The sequence below is a fragment of the Gallinula chloropus genome, assembly GCF_964237585.1.
Source record: "Gallinula chloropus genome assembly, chromosome: 14".
Classification (NCBI taxonomy): domain Eukaryota; kingdom Metazoa; phylum Chordata; class Aves; order Gruiformes; family Rallidae; genus Gallinula; species Gallinula chloropus.
In genome coordinates this window covers 18,929,720-18,943,485 of record NC_140099.1, presented here as the reverse complement: position 1 = coordinate 18,943,485, position 13,766 = coordinate 18,929,720, and the positions used below count along the sequence as shown (strand labels likewise).

The window sequence follows — 13,766 nt, the reverse complement described above, 5'->3', positions numbered from 1 at the left end:
GGGGAAGGGGCAGTGGGCCTGGGCAGGGCTGCAGGGGCTGGCACACAGCCATTCCCGCTCCGCGGCTGGTGCGGAGCCTGGGAGCTGTTTCCTTGGACCATCTCCTCATGTTCAAGCACCTCAAGCATCCGCCACCACTTTCAGCAAGCATTGCCACCCCTCACCTTCACATCATCCTTCCTTCTGCACCCATTTAGGTCCATTTCCTAGTGGAAGATGGAGTTTCAGGGCAGCAATCACTCACAGGTACGGGCCCATGTACATTACACGTACTCACCCACCGTGGGAGGAACATTTACCTGCACTTACTTACCTGGTGGTGGTGGTGATGTCCCAGGGCACGTTCACAAACTCTCTTTTCCACCTCAGCTGAAGATCTGCCACACAGCTGGATCAAGGGCTGGCACACTGGCAGGACACAGGCGGCCAGGATGGGAAGCAAGGCTGTAGGAAGCACTCTAGATGCTGCTGAGAGAGCGCTGTGCCCCGGCTGAAATGTCAAATGCTCAGGTTCTTGTTGTCCTACTCAAAGCCACCCCCCTTCAGAGCTGACCTCACTATCTGCCCCATGAACCAGGCACAAGGCAGCCAGCCTCCAGCTTTCAAGCCAGAAGCGGTTCTGTGGTGACTGCAGGCAGCTGGGATGCGCTGGAGCACGAAGCTGGAAGGTTTGGCACCACTTCCTCACGTCTGCTCCATCCTCCAGTCCATCCCCTGCATGTGGGAGATGCCATGTGGCTCCCATCAGGCCAACCCTGGATCTGACTGCCATAAAACACGGAGAGCAGCTCACTTCCTTCCAGAAAACATCCAGTATTGAGGTATTGCTCCCCCCAAGTCTACCAGACCACATCGAGGTATCAAACAAAGCATCGTTTATTTGGCATAGACTGAAACAAACTGCAACAGAGGTTTAACGCAGATCAAAGCCTAGTTACACACACTGGAGCCAGTGCAGTTAGAGTCTCAGTTACAATCTAAGGGCTAAACAAGGTAAGAAGTAGGTTTCAGGAAGTCTCCCAGTCTTGTCCGTTTCATTGGGGGATACAGTGGCTCACGGGTGCGTTGTACCTTTCATCTTGTAAGGAGATGGCATCACAATTACAGTTGTCTTTTTCAGTTACAAGGAATTTGGGTAGGAAATCAAGAGACTAATCTACAGGCTGCTCTTCAAACACTGGTTGTACTTCAGAAAGCACTGGGAGCCTGTTTTAAGGCTTTCAAGTCGAACACATGGACCTTGTGCATCAAATAACGAATATTCTGCTAATTCTCAAAAGAGTAACGAGGGGATGAGCAAGCTTTTGCTTTATAAACTCCCAAACCACACACTGGGCTTCCTCAGCCCGGGTTGAAATGTCACAAAACCATACAAAGGTACAGGCAACACCAGCTTAACAACACACACAAACGACACCAGCCAGCGTCGCCACGGCCGGCCGGGTCAGCTATGAAACATGCAAACCTGTTGTGCTATAAAGGTACTAAGTGAGGTTCTACGCTAGGAAACAGCATCTTGCCAAAACAGATCATGCCAAAAAACGCCACTGTCTATAAAACCAGAGAAGCATTTCAGGATATGTCATCAGAAATGCCTCAACAGCTAAAAAAAAAAAAGAAAAGAGGCTTAATTAAATCCTCTCCTAGATTTAAGACTCAGCAAATCACCAGTCATTCATGTCATTCAAAGAGAAGCTTTGTTATTTTGGCATGACAGTGTCATGACCCAACAGTTATTTACTCCAGTTATTCCCCATAAATAGTCTTTGCTTTTAAAGGTGTTCAAACATGAAGCCAAAATTACCTTCTGCATGGAATGAGGTAAATTACGTGATAGCATTTGCTCTACATCATCTACACCTGGTGCTGTGCTTTCCCTTCATTTTCAACTCTGTAGAGTTGAAGTTTCACTGTTCCTGGGTTAATCACTGTTACCTGTGGAGAAGTAACTTTAGAAGATTCATTTTCCTTAAAACACAAAAATTACACATCCCTCTTAACACTGCTGGTCCAGTTACAGCTGGTGTGAGCTGATCCTTAAGTATTATCTGTACACTTGTTACTTATTAAACTTGGATACAGTTTCAGAGCTGGAAAGCTTGACTTGATTTAAATATCAAGCCAGTAATAAGAATTAATTTTGAATGACAATGCTAAGTGGATAAAATGCTAAATTAATTGAGTCTGTTTCTCCTTCTGGACCTTCAGAAGAAGGTAAAACTCCAGCTGCACCTGGTAACAAAGAGGTTATCACTGAGTCATCACCTGTGCTGAGTTAATTCTGCCCATGTTAAATTATGAATCAGGTAGCCTGATGCCTCAGCACTCAACCCAGCACCCCACTCCTCAGGTTGCAGATGGGAACCACTCTGGCTGCAGCACAGAGCCTCAGGCCAAGCTGCTGTCACCCACTTACCCTTACTGCTTTAATAAACTGCTTGTGAAGCCTCTAACCTGGCTTTCCTAGGGCAGCAGATCTCAGAAACCCATCAGGCAGCACCGTGCTGTAGGATTCAATTTAAAACCCAAAGTCAAGTCAGGTGTTTAAGAACTGCTGCTCTATCTGCCTGTGGCCTGTGTTTGCTCCCAGCAAAGCCAGCAGGTTAAGGTGAGGTAGTAAAACCAGATGCTATCCCACAGTCAGCCTCTATTTCTGTCTCATGGTACCTCAAGGGTTTTAATGAATGAGGAAGGCAAAAGGGACCGATGCGACTCCTGAACGGAGAAACCAAGAGAGAAAAACTCAGGTGACAAAGCAGGGAAAGGGGGAAAAGTGATGGAAAGCTTTAATATAGAATACTGGTTCTTATCATATTTATTTATACTACACAGCTGGGGAAGTAACCATGTCCAAGGGAGCGACTGGCAACAGCTGGATGAAGAGCAGGAGCTCGTTGCTCAGGACAGGCTCCCCTCTGGAATAGCATAAATAAGCTACACGTCGTGGGCAGTGCCATGCATGATACTTCCACTCATTAAGGATGGGGACCCAGGTACAATGTCCCTTTCCTGTCACAAGGCTGATCCCTAATTTATGAAAATAAAGCATATAGAATTTGTACATTTTTATATATATATAAATATATATATATATATAAAAAATACACACTGCCAGTCAACTTAACCCACATGCACACACACACACACACACACTCACAGGTATATTGTACACACCCTCCCAGTAGCAACAGGTCTGATAATCAATATTACATATGGTGTACACACCCCCTACACCTAGTAAATAAGAAAATCCCTTTTTATGGCGATTCTGCAGGCAGAAAATAATCAATACAAAATACTTTGTTGTACAAAAACTGCATTTTTTTCCTTTTTTTTTTATACAAGATCAACCAACATTGTAACATACCCCTTGATAACTCAGCTACATCCCTAGGAGGAGAAAGAAAGGATCCAATCTTTATACAATGGTAATAAAAACAAACAACCCCAAACTTGTAAGCTGCTCTGCAACCTTCCTTTGCTAAAAGTTAGATACATTACACCATTCTAGCAGCAGATTAATAAATAAGGATTAAATAGTCTATTATACAGAGCCATATGGAATGGCAGATTTAAAACCAAAAAGCTTTGCAGATACTTTCACTTCCTACACAAATCTTCTGCTTTTTTTTTAATTAAGACTCAGTATAAAACAGGGAAACAGCCAGCACTCTAGCTATTATCTACAGGATAGAAGGAAAATCCAAGGGAAGTAAAATATTTAACAGTTTATGGCACCTTTACCATGTAGTATTTTTTAAAAGGCTCCATTTCCCCAGAACTAATGAGTAAAGGGCTGTTTCTCTCATAGCTTTTATTAAGCAAACTCCATATAACCGACCACACAGTGGCAAGAGACAGAACCAGCTGTTCCCAGCTGCAAAAAAAGGTACTGAAATCCACCCTAAACCAACATCATTTGGGTGTCAGGAAACAGTTAAGTCACAGTCAGGCTTGTACTGAGTTTCCTACTGCTTCTTTATTCCTCCTGTGGCAAATTCCCCTCTGTATTTGCATCGGGTTACTGTTGCTTAGTAACTATTTTCATGGCCAGCCAAGATGTAGAGGTTGCTGTGTGCTGTCGGGTTCTCTGTTGGCCTGCTCTCTAACACCACCACCCTGCAACCAGACACAGGCAGAACGTGACACTGTTAGTGGCAAAACACAAAGCACGAGGTGTAACTACTGAGGAGCAACAAACTCGTTGCTCACAGGTTGCTCACAGATCAGCAGGATGTAAGTTCTACTAAATATCTGGGGTATTTTACTCCTTCAATCAATCAGTTACCTTGTTTTCCAGCATCACTTCTGAAGCAGAATACAGAAGGAAGAGAGGACTAGAAGCAGAATTTGTTCCCCTCAACCACCAGCACATGCAACATGGTACAAACCTCTCCCAAACTGGGATCCTCCACCTTGAAATAAGTTACTGCTGTTGGGAAGGGGTCTTGGAGCCAGGGTGTCGTGAGGAGATGCAACTCTCCTCTCATCTGCAGCCCAGAGATGTTTATACCTCTGATAAGCATCAGCCACTAACCTAAACAGTTCTCCCTGCTAAATGTTTATCAGCCAGTGGGTTTGTGGGGAACACTTGACTCCATCTCAGCCTTCAGAGCTGGATCATGTTCCTGTAGGCTCCTCTGGAAAACCTGTCTCTCCCCATCTCAGCAGGCTGCCCGCTGTCTCTACACATCCATCCCACACTGAACCTCAACAGTCCCCTCCGCAGCTGAGACAGTTGGGCCTCTGACCTCCCCTCTCCCAGCTGCTCATCCCCTGCATTCCTCTGCACCAGCTCTGATGACAATATCCCATCATTTTTAAGATTAAACTTCTCTCTGCTTTTTGTTTTCTGTGTTTCAAAGAAGCCAAACTCAAAGGGAGCCTGTCTCAGAGTTGGCACAGGACCTCCTCCCCTCCCATGTCACATTCCTTTGTTTTCAAAGTCTCACTCTTTGACAGCCTCTGTCCCTGATCTTCACCTCTGCAGCTCAGCTTTCTTAAGTGATCCAAGCCAAAAGGGTGCTACCCCCCACCCCTCATTCACCTGAGTGGCAGAAAGGGTTCCTGGCTCCATTCCTTCAGAGATGGAAAAACACAGAACAAAGGATGTGGCAGATCACTGAGATCAGAATGGATGGAAATGGCTTCTCTGAAAACCTCCTCTCCAGCTCCCAAAGAGCTCTGTGCTACACTGAGGTTCAGGTATGTGTGGCTGCTGCCAAGGGCAAGCTGAGCCAGAAGAGATCACAGGGTCAAACGGCTGGAAAAGCCCTTTAAGCTCATCGAGTCCAACCATCCCTGTCCTGTGCTAAACCAGATCCCTGAGCACCTCATCTCCCCTGTGTTAAACACACCCAGGGGTGGGGACTCAGCCCCCTCCCTGGGCAGCCTGTGCCAGGCCCTGACAACTCTTAAACCATGTCCAAATCCAGAGACTGGGCCAGCTCCTGCTAAGGGGTCAAACCCAGCAGCAGTGGCACCTCCTCCTCTGCAGCTGAAAGGAATCACTGGGAGGTTCACACTCTGCACACCAAAACCAACACAAGATCTAGACGACTATTTCCAGACCTCAGGGTCCAGAGCAGTGAAGATTATGTTTAAGACTAGCTGCTGTTCACCAGGACAACCCAAGCCAGGAGCAGGTTTTTCCAGAAGAGCACTGGGCACCCTGCTTCCCAAAGGCAGCTCTCAGCTCTCCCTGTCGCTCATCTCCTCTCCCTGTATCTCGATACACGTGTTTGTGTTCACACTTGGATCACTGTGGTGGGAAGAGGGGCAAGTTATGGGGGCTCTTAGTAAGAATTTTGGATGCAGATGCAATTGCTAATTAAATTTTTGGCTATTCAGGCAGAAATGGTGTCACTGCCTCCCCCAGGGCTGCCTACAGAGACATCTATGGTGGGCTGGAAGCTGTTCTGGCTGGAAGCTAGAAAGCTGGTTTAGATCATAGAATCATAGTCTGGTCTGGGTTGGGAGGGACCCCAAGGGTCACAGAGCTCCAACCCCCTGCCACAGGCAGGGACACCAACCTCCAGGCCTGGAGCTACACAAGGGTGCCCAGGGCCCCAGCCAACCTGGCCTTGAACACCCCCAGGGATGGGGCACCCACCCCCTCTCTGGGCAGCCCCTTCCAGCCCCTCACCACTCTCTCTGCAAAGAACTTCCCCCTAATATCTCATCTCACCCTCCCCTCCTCCAGCTTCACTCCATCCCCCTTGTCCTGCCAGTCTCTGCCCTTTAACAAGCTGATTCCCCTCCTGTTCCTCTGCTCCCTTCAGGGACTGGGAGGCTGCAATGAGGTCCCCCCATAGCCTTCTCTTCTCCAGGCTGAACCAGCCCAGCTCCCTCAGCCTCTCTCCGTAGGGGAGCTGCTCCAGCCCTCTGATCATCTTTGTGGCTCCTCTGACCCCTCTCCAACAGTCCCACATCTTCCTTGTACTGGGGCCCCAGCTCTGGACACAGGACTCCAGATGAGGCCTCACAAAGGACAGAGCAGAGAGGGACAATCCCCTCCCTGTCCCTGCTGCCACCCCATAAATAGAAGGTTTATGTCTCCTCAGGGCGATTACCTGTCTGATCCCAGTAAGCGGAAAACCCTGGTTTCATCTGATATCTCTTGAGTAACCTGCAGAGAAATGGAGACAAGTAAGCAAGAGATTTGAATTTCATAAAATCCAACTTATTTTAAATAGCATTAGTATTGTAGGCTGTGATCAGTCCAGATGACTTGGCAGCACAGATGGAGCCTGCTGATCAGATCTTTGTCAGCAGAGACTGACTGGCTTTCCCTGCATTTTCCCAGAAGGTGCCACCAAAAAGGATGGTGGTTTCCTCTTTCAGAGAGCAGGATGCTTGTTTTAAGGGGTCACTTTTAAAGAGTTGTCCTTTTCTGCATTTAAAATAGATGCTGCTGAGCCCAGCTTCTCATCCCAGATCCAAGAGTCTCAGCTCCCTGCAGAACCAGTTCAGGAGTCTCTGATGGATTCTCCTGGAAACAGAGCTGGCTAAAGCCTGTCTGAGCTTTACCTTGAGCAATGTTCACAGGCAGGTCAGAGAAAGCCAGCAGCAAGCTGAGGCAATGCCAACATGGAGCATGAGCATTATCACCAAGGGAACAGCTGGAGGGGCCAAAGGATCAGGTGGTAAGGAAGGAACAGGAAGAAATGAAACCTGGAGAGACTGGGGGATTACTTACCTCATCTGACTTAAAGCTTTTGCCCTGCATGCCATGTTTCCAGAAGGCCAGCACACTGTCCTGAAGGCACACTGCAAAGGAGAAACACAGCATCAGCCCTGCACACAGCTTGTCTGAAACCTGGGGTTCTCACTGGTGACACTGGGAAGCATGTGGAGAAAGCATGTGGTGAGGCTTGGACTTCTGGTAGAGGAACCAAAGTCCAAGATCACTGGATGGAAATGACAATTTGTATCTGAGCTGCACGTTCCTTTTCAAGGTGCTGCTCAAAATGTACCACTGGGACACTCCCTGTTTGCCAGGACAAGGCAGCATCTCTGCTTTTTCCTTTCCTCCCTTCCAGAAAACACCAGTAAGCACATAAATACACTGCCACCCAAAACACTGGGTTGCTAGAAACCACAGATCCTTTGAGTTATCATATTTACTTCAAAATAGACGTATGAAAAATGGGAGGAATCTTCCATTCTGGGCCCAAGAGAGAACACAGAAAGCTCCCAGCTCTGAATGATTTAATTACCAGACTGCTAAATTAATGGACAAAGAGCCTGGTGAAACATATTTCACACTATGAAATTATTAGTCCCTAATTCCTCCTTTACTGTTCCTTTCAGTCCTGTTCTGTATCTGCCCAGTGTTAACCATGTCCTAAATCCACAGGCAGAAGACAGCCTTCAGACTCCTCTCCACCTGCTGCTGAGGAGTTGTGTGATTCCCTGAATTCCCCAGACACCATTTGGAATGTGTCACATTATTCCATGGCCACTGGTAAGAGCAAGACTTTGGGACAGAGGCTTCTGTCTATGGATTCCTTCAGGAGCTCAAGGAAAAGGCAATGGTCAGGAGACACAATGTGTGTGTCAGCAGAAGAGAGTGTATGATACAAGTACAGCAGTTAATTAGAACATGTCAGAAATTAGGGAAGAAACACAGGCTTGATTAAAAACATCCTCCTTCAGCAGGAGTCAACGTGTGCTGTACAGAACAGTGTGCATGGCAGAACCTTCCTCTGAAGGGACGATGCCTGAGGAGCCCAGAAACAGAACTGTGAGCAGAACCAACCTGTGGCTTTACTGATTCTGACTCCAGAGAGAGGTTTGGCTTCTGAGAGATGGAATTATTCAACTGACATTGATGAGATCCTTCTGAGAGCTTATTACAGCAGAAATACTTGCTTGGCAATTCCAATTCAAGTTCCAGAGGCAAGGCTGCTGTCCTCTAGTAGCCTAAACCCAGTAACACATCCCCTAAGAACCAGATTCAAAGGCTGTCACCCTGACAGTTAGAAAATGGATGTGCTATCATTTTAAATAAAATCTTAGAATCACAGAGTCACAGGGCTTGGAAGGGACCTCCAGAGCCCATGGGGTCCAACCCCCTGCCAAAGCAGGGTCCCTAGGACAGGGCACACAGGTCAGTGTCCAGCTGGGTCTGGAATATCCCCAGAGCTTTCAGAAGACTAACACAGATTCACATACTACTAAAACATTCCCCCCCAAAAAAGGTTTTTCTCTGTGCCCTGGAAACAAAGAGAAACTGCTCAGCCTTTTTTCAAATGAATCATGATCCATCTTAGTTATAAACCAGAAATGACACCAGAGGGAAACATGTGCAGAGTTCAGGCTATCTGGCAGCATCCCCTGCTTCCTTCAGCATCTCAGCAGAGAGAGAGACAGCTCACAATATCCTGACACGTGTCATTTCTAGTGTCAAGCCCCCCCTGGGTGCACTAGACCAGCCTAGATTATTAAAAACCCCTCAACACTCATCCATCTATGTTCTTCATCCTGGAGAGACAATAGAGAAGCAAATCACTCACCCACTGACTCAATGCAGAAATCGAAGCTCAGCTCGGAGGCCAATTTCTTGCTTGACTTCAATTTCCCTTGTAAATTCACAATTTTCACAAATTCTCAAGAAAAACAGAAAAAAAACAAGCATTAAAACCCAGTGCTGGAAAGGACTGCTGTCAGCTTGCAGTGTGAAATAGTCATTTCATCCTTCAGGCAAGGAAGGGCCAAACCCAACACCTACAGTATTTGCTTCCAAACAAATCCAAGAGCACCCTTCTCCCAAAATAAATAGGGAAACCCCTTCTTCATGTGTTTTAAACTCTGCCAGGGTATGATTCCTCTTGAAAAGCAACAAGAACGGTACACAACTGAAGGAGGAAAGTGGAACCATAAGAGTCAAACCGAAACCCCCTCAGCCTGAACTTGTTACAACCCAGATTAGTAACAAAGGGAGAAACAGTAACTTGTGGTAGAGTCAAAATCAACAACTGTGGCAGAACAAGTGTTGTACAAGGTGTAGGAACAGAGGTGTGTTACTTACTGTCCAGGCAGACCAAGACAGTGTCTCTTTCCAGCTGTGTTACGTGAATGGCATCTAACTGCTGATTGCCTGGTGAAAAGAAAACAGATTAAATTGGTATCACATCATAAGAGAGATCCCAGCCTCCCCTCAACCTCTCGCCAGCTGCTACATCAGTATGCTCCAAGCCTTTTACAATCTATATTTGTTACTCTTTTAAACTCTGTTAAGGTTGTATCACCCCCAAATGTCCTGGGAGGGGAGTAACGCCAAAGGACAAACCCCTCCTTGAAAGCAGGTATTTAATGTGCAAGCACTACTGTTTATCAGCATGAAATACATTTTAATATACAGCTCAGCACACAAACAGAGAATCCCAGACTGGTCTGGGTTGGGAGGGACCCCAAGGATCACAGAGCTCCAACCCCCCTGCCACAGGCAGGGACACCAACCTCCAGGCCTGGAGCTACACAAGGTTGCCCAGGGCCCCATCCAAACTGGCCTTGAACACCCCCAGGGATGGGGCACCCACCCCCTCTCTGGGCAGCCTGTTCCAGCCCCTCACCACTCTCTCTGCAAAGAACTTCCCCCTAATATCTCATCTCACCCTTCCCTCCTCCAGCTTCACTCCATCCCCCTTGTCCTGCCAGTCTCTGCCCTTTAACAAGCTGATTCCTGTCCTGTTCCTCTGCTCCCTTCAGGGACTGGAAGGCTGCAGTGAGGTCCCCCCACAGCCTTCTCTTCTCCAGGCTGAACCAGCCCAGCTCCCTCAGCCTCTCTCAATGTCAGCTTCCTTCATGAAGAGGCACAATAAGGAACAGAGGGAATCATCAGGGGAAGCTCTGTTCCTATAAACAGCTCTTTTCCCATAAATCCACATCTGGAAAGATCACTGTACTGATGTTGAACAAGATTTAATAGTTTTTCTAGTTTTTATTAATGAAGTTTCTGGTACAGCTGCTAAAAAGCAGTACTTAAATGTGAAAACTGTATATGCAACAAAGCCAGTAGAGAAAAGCATCTGCAAGGTATCAACTAGCTTTTGAAGATAACCCAAAACCTACTCATTACTAGCCAGCTGAAGATGATAATCCTCCTCCTAGGACAGACAAGAACACATTCATCTGAGTCTCTGCACAGGAAAGAAGGGGAAAGAGGACCAAGATCCCAGGAAAAGTATGCAACCACAGATGAGAACCCAGTCAGCAGGGTCTGCATTACTGTTTAAGGAAATCTGTGAAATAAAAGATGTGTCTAGAACTGAAGTCTTTTAAGACAGAGAGTTTATAGTCAAGCTGGCAGATTATCAAAGAACCTGGGATCAGTTTCAGTATGTTTGAGGTAACTGCATCATTCTGCCTAAGCTAAAAGGTTGCTGAATGGCTCCTGAGGAAGGTACATCTAACAGTTACATGACAATGAGACAGCTCCAAGACAGACCAACAGCCTTACCTGCACCAATCTCTGTAAACCACGAGGAAGCAGAGTTCAAGTTGATTGTCTCAAACTGAACTACCTGATTGGGTTCTGTACCCTTACTGATGGCTACGCAGACCATCGGGTACTCCTGCTCTGGGATCACCAGCATTTCAAACACATTCAGAGGGCTTGGCAAAGGAAAATCAAAGTGCTGGGGGAAAAAAAGCAAAAAATCAAAAGTCATTTGTAAAGTTTCCTTTTACCTTGGAAAGAAGCAGCCTAAAATAACATGTACAAAGTGTAAAAGATATAGAAAAGGATTGTTTTGCTGCTACTCAGAGTGATGCTTTAAGAGAGAAGGAGCTGTGAGCAACATTACTCTGGGCAGAAGTATATAATGGTCTGTTATCACCAGCACTGGGCTTGATCCCACCCTGGACTGGCCAACTTCAGCCAGGAGAGTTTCTGTGTCAAGCCAGATTTTCAAGTGCTCAGAGCCCCCAAACAGGACTGCCCTCAGAGGTGCTTTACATTACAGATTCTGGGAGTTCTTAGTTATCACCTTTATGATGACTAAGATTGAGTCTTTGAAACTGAAGTGAAGCACTTACCTTTATTAACATGAATTTCTGCATTGGCTCATACCACTGCAGCAGAACAATTCCGGACTGCAACGCGCCGCACAGGTACTTGTGGCCTGTGTATGGGTTTCGTACTGTGGGGAATAAAAAACCCACTAAACAATCCTCTCTAAGGCCTGGAAGTTCAATAAATACTTGGAAAAAAACAAACCCCACAGCTATTTTTGCAAATAAATGAAGAAATAGCAAGTGTTTCACACTTTCAGCTTGCCAATCAGGGACACAGGTGTGGGACACAGAGGGACATGGGCAGCCTCTGCTCAGTGTCTGTGGGGACAGGACAAGGGGCGATGGGCTCAAGTTGGAGCACAGGGAGCTCCCCACCAATCTGGGGAAGAACTTCTTGCCAGTGAGGGTGAGGGAGCCCTGGGACAGGCTGCCCAGGGGGTGTGGAGTCTCCTTCTCTGGAGAGATCCCAGCCCTGTCTGGACACCACCCTGTGTGCCCTGTCCTAGGGACCCTGCTTTGGCAGGGGTTGGACTGATGGGCTCTGGAGGCCCCTTCCAACCCCTACAGCCCTGTGAGTCTGTGATCCACAGTGATTAATATTGTGCCAAACTCTAGATACTCAGTTACAATTAACAACCACTGGCATTCCTTGGGTCCCAGTAAAGAGGCCACATGCTGAGTGGCCAGAAAAGCTCTATCTCTTTCTTCTTGGGGCTGTGTGAGCAGGGGGAGTCAAATGTCCAGCTCAAGCTGTGATTGAAATGAAACCCAAGCAGTGCAGATGGCCCATAACTCCCTGTGAGCTCTAATGCAAGAAAGGGTCCGGTGTTTGGGGTGTTTTAAAGCTGGGTTGGTTACAAGATCAGCCTGATTTCAGGAATAATTTGTGAGTAAAGCCTACTGCAGGCACCCCATGGACCTAACTAGAAGATATCCAAGTTCACAGCTAGGCACTTGATGCTCTGCTCAAGCATTTTTAAGAGAGCAAAGGCACAGTTTCACACAGCCCTTGGGGCAGTTTTCCACAGAAAGCCCAAGCCTTTCAAAAGAAAGTCAGCAAAGCCAAAGTCAAATGAGTAACTCCTCAAGCTTTGACCCTTCTGTGTGCATCAGAACTTGAGAGGTGGCTTCATTCCTCCACCAGGCTGACATAATTTCTATTCATGTCCAGCCACTTCTTCACAGAAAAACGCTCTTTTCAAGGTGGGAAGTTTGGTCTAGGTGAAAGCTGGAGCTACAGTGGCAAAGCAGAAAGGGTGTTTCTGTGTGTGCATCAAGCCTGGGATTCCGTAACAAGCGTTAGGCAGGCTGCACGTCACAGCAGCCAGCTGGCTTGGGTGGCAGCCCAAACCCAGCGATCCCCAGCATGGAGTCTGTCACCCAGAGCTCCAGCAGCACCCAGAGAGCATGTGACACTCAGTGCAGTGCCAGCTGCACACCACTGGCATGCTCCAGGGTTCCCCTTTGGACCTTGCTCTGCACCACAACCTTTACAGGTTAACTGCTGATCTGAAAATTGCTCTTCCACTGCAGAGCAGGAAGAGCCCCAGGTTAACTGACAGGGAAGCTGTGCACCAGGCAGACACAGCAGGAAGGAACTGTGCAGTCATGCTGTTCTCTGCACAGTGAGCTGAGTTTATCAAAAAGAAATCATAGAATCACAGAGTGTGTTGGGTTGGAAGGGAGTTTTAGAGCCCATCAAGTCCCACCCTGCAGTGAGCAGGGACATCTTCACTAGAGCAGGTCGCTCAGAGCCCCATCCAGCCTGACCTTGGGTGTCTCCAGGGATGGGGCCTCCACCACCTCTCTGGGCACTCTGTGCCAGTGACCCACCACCCTCATGTTGAAGAGCCTTTTCCTAACATCCAACCTAAATCTCCCCTTTTTGAGTTTAAAACCACCTCCCTGCCCCATCCTATCACTCCATGCCCTGGGGAACAGTTCTTCCCCAGCTTCCTACAGGCACCTTTCAGGGACTGGAATGGGCTACAAGGTCCCCCTGGAGCCTTCTCTTCTCCAGGCTGAACCAGCCCAGCTCTCTGAGGGAGGCACCGGCCAGGAAAAAACCTGCCAAGCTGAACCCCAACTCACCTATACAGCATTTGTGGCATCCTTTTGTATCAGGGATCTTTGTGGTTAAGGCAAACTTCCTGGAAAGACAATTGGGAAAGAAAAGGCATCAGTGAGAGATGCTGAGGGTCCTTCACACCGCCAGTTTGACAGCGCAAACAGTGTTTATGGGGAGT

General features: G+C 47.4%; 1 protein-coding gene across 1 annotated transcript in view; it reads right to left on the bottom strand.

Annotated features, from left to right (window-relative positions):
- Positions 1 to 4,031: 4,031 nt before the first annotated feature.
- The window catches only part of MAP4K5 (mitogen-activated protein kinase kinase kinase kinase 5), a gene marked incomplete at both ends in the record, with an annotated part of 67,765 nt that continues 58,030 nt past the window's right edge, over positions 4,032 to 13,766 (bottom strand). The window contains 8 exons of the mRNA XM_084270387.1: positions 4,032 to 4,119; positions 6,573 to 6,628; positions 7,199 to 7,269; positions 9,018 to 9,110; positions 9,533 to 9,601; positions 10,964 to 11,141; positions 11,542 to 11,645; positions 13,612 to 13,670. Of these exons, the coding sequence (XP_084126513.1) occupies positions 4,032 to 4,119; positions 6,573 to 6,628; positions 7,199 to 7,269; positions 9,018 to 9,110; positions 9,533 to 9,601; positions 10,964 to 11,141; positions 11,542 to 11,645; positions 13,612 to 13,670 (718 nt within the window). The remainder of the gene's footprint in view (positions 4,120 to 6,572; positions 6,629 to 7,198; positions 7,270 to 9,017; positions 9,111 to 9,532; positions 9,602 to 10,963; positions 11,142 to 11,541; positions 11,646 to 13,611; positions 13,671 to 13,766) is intronic.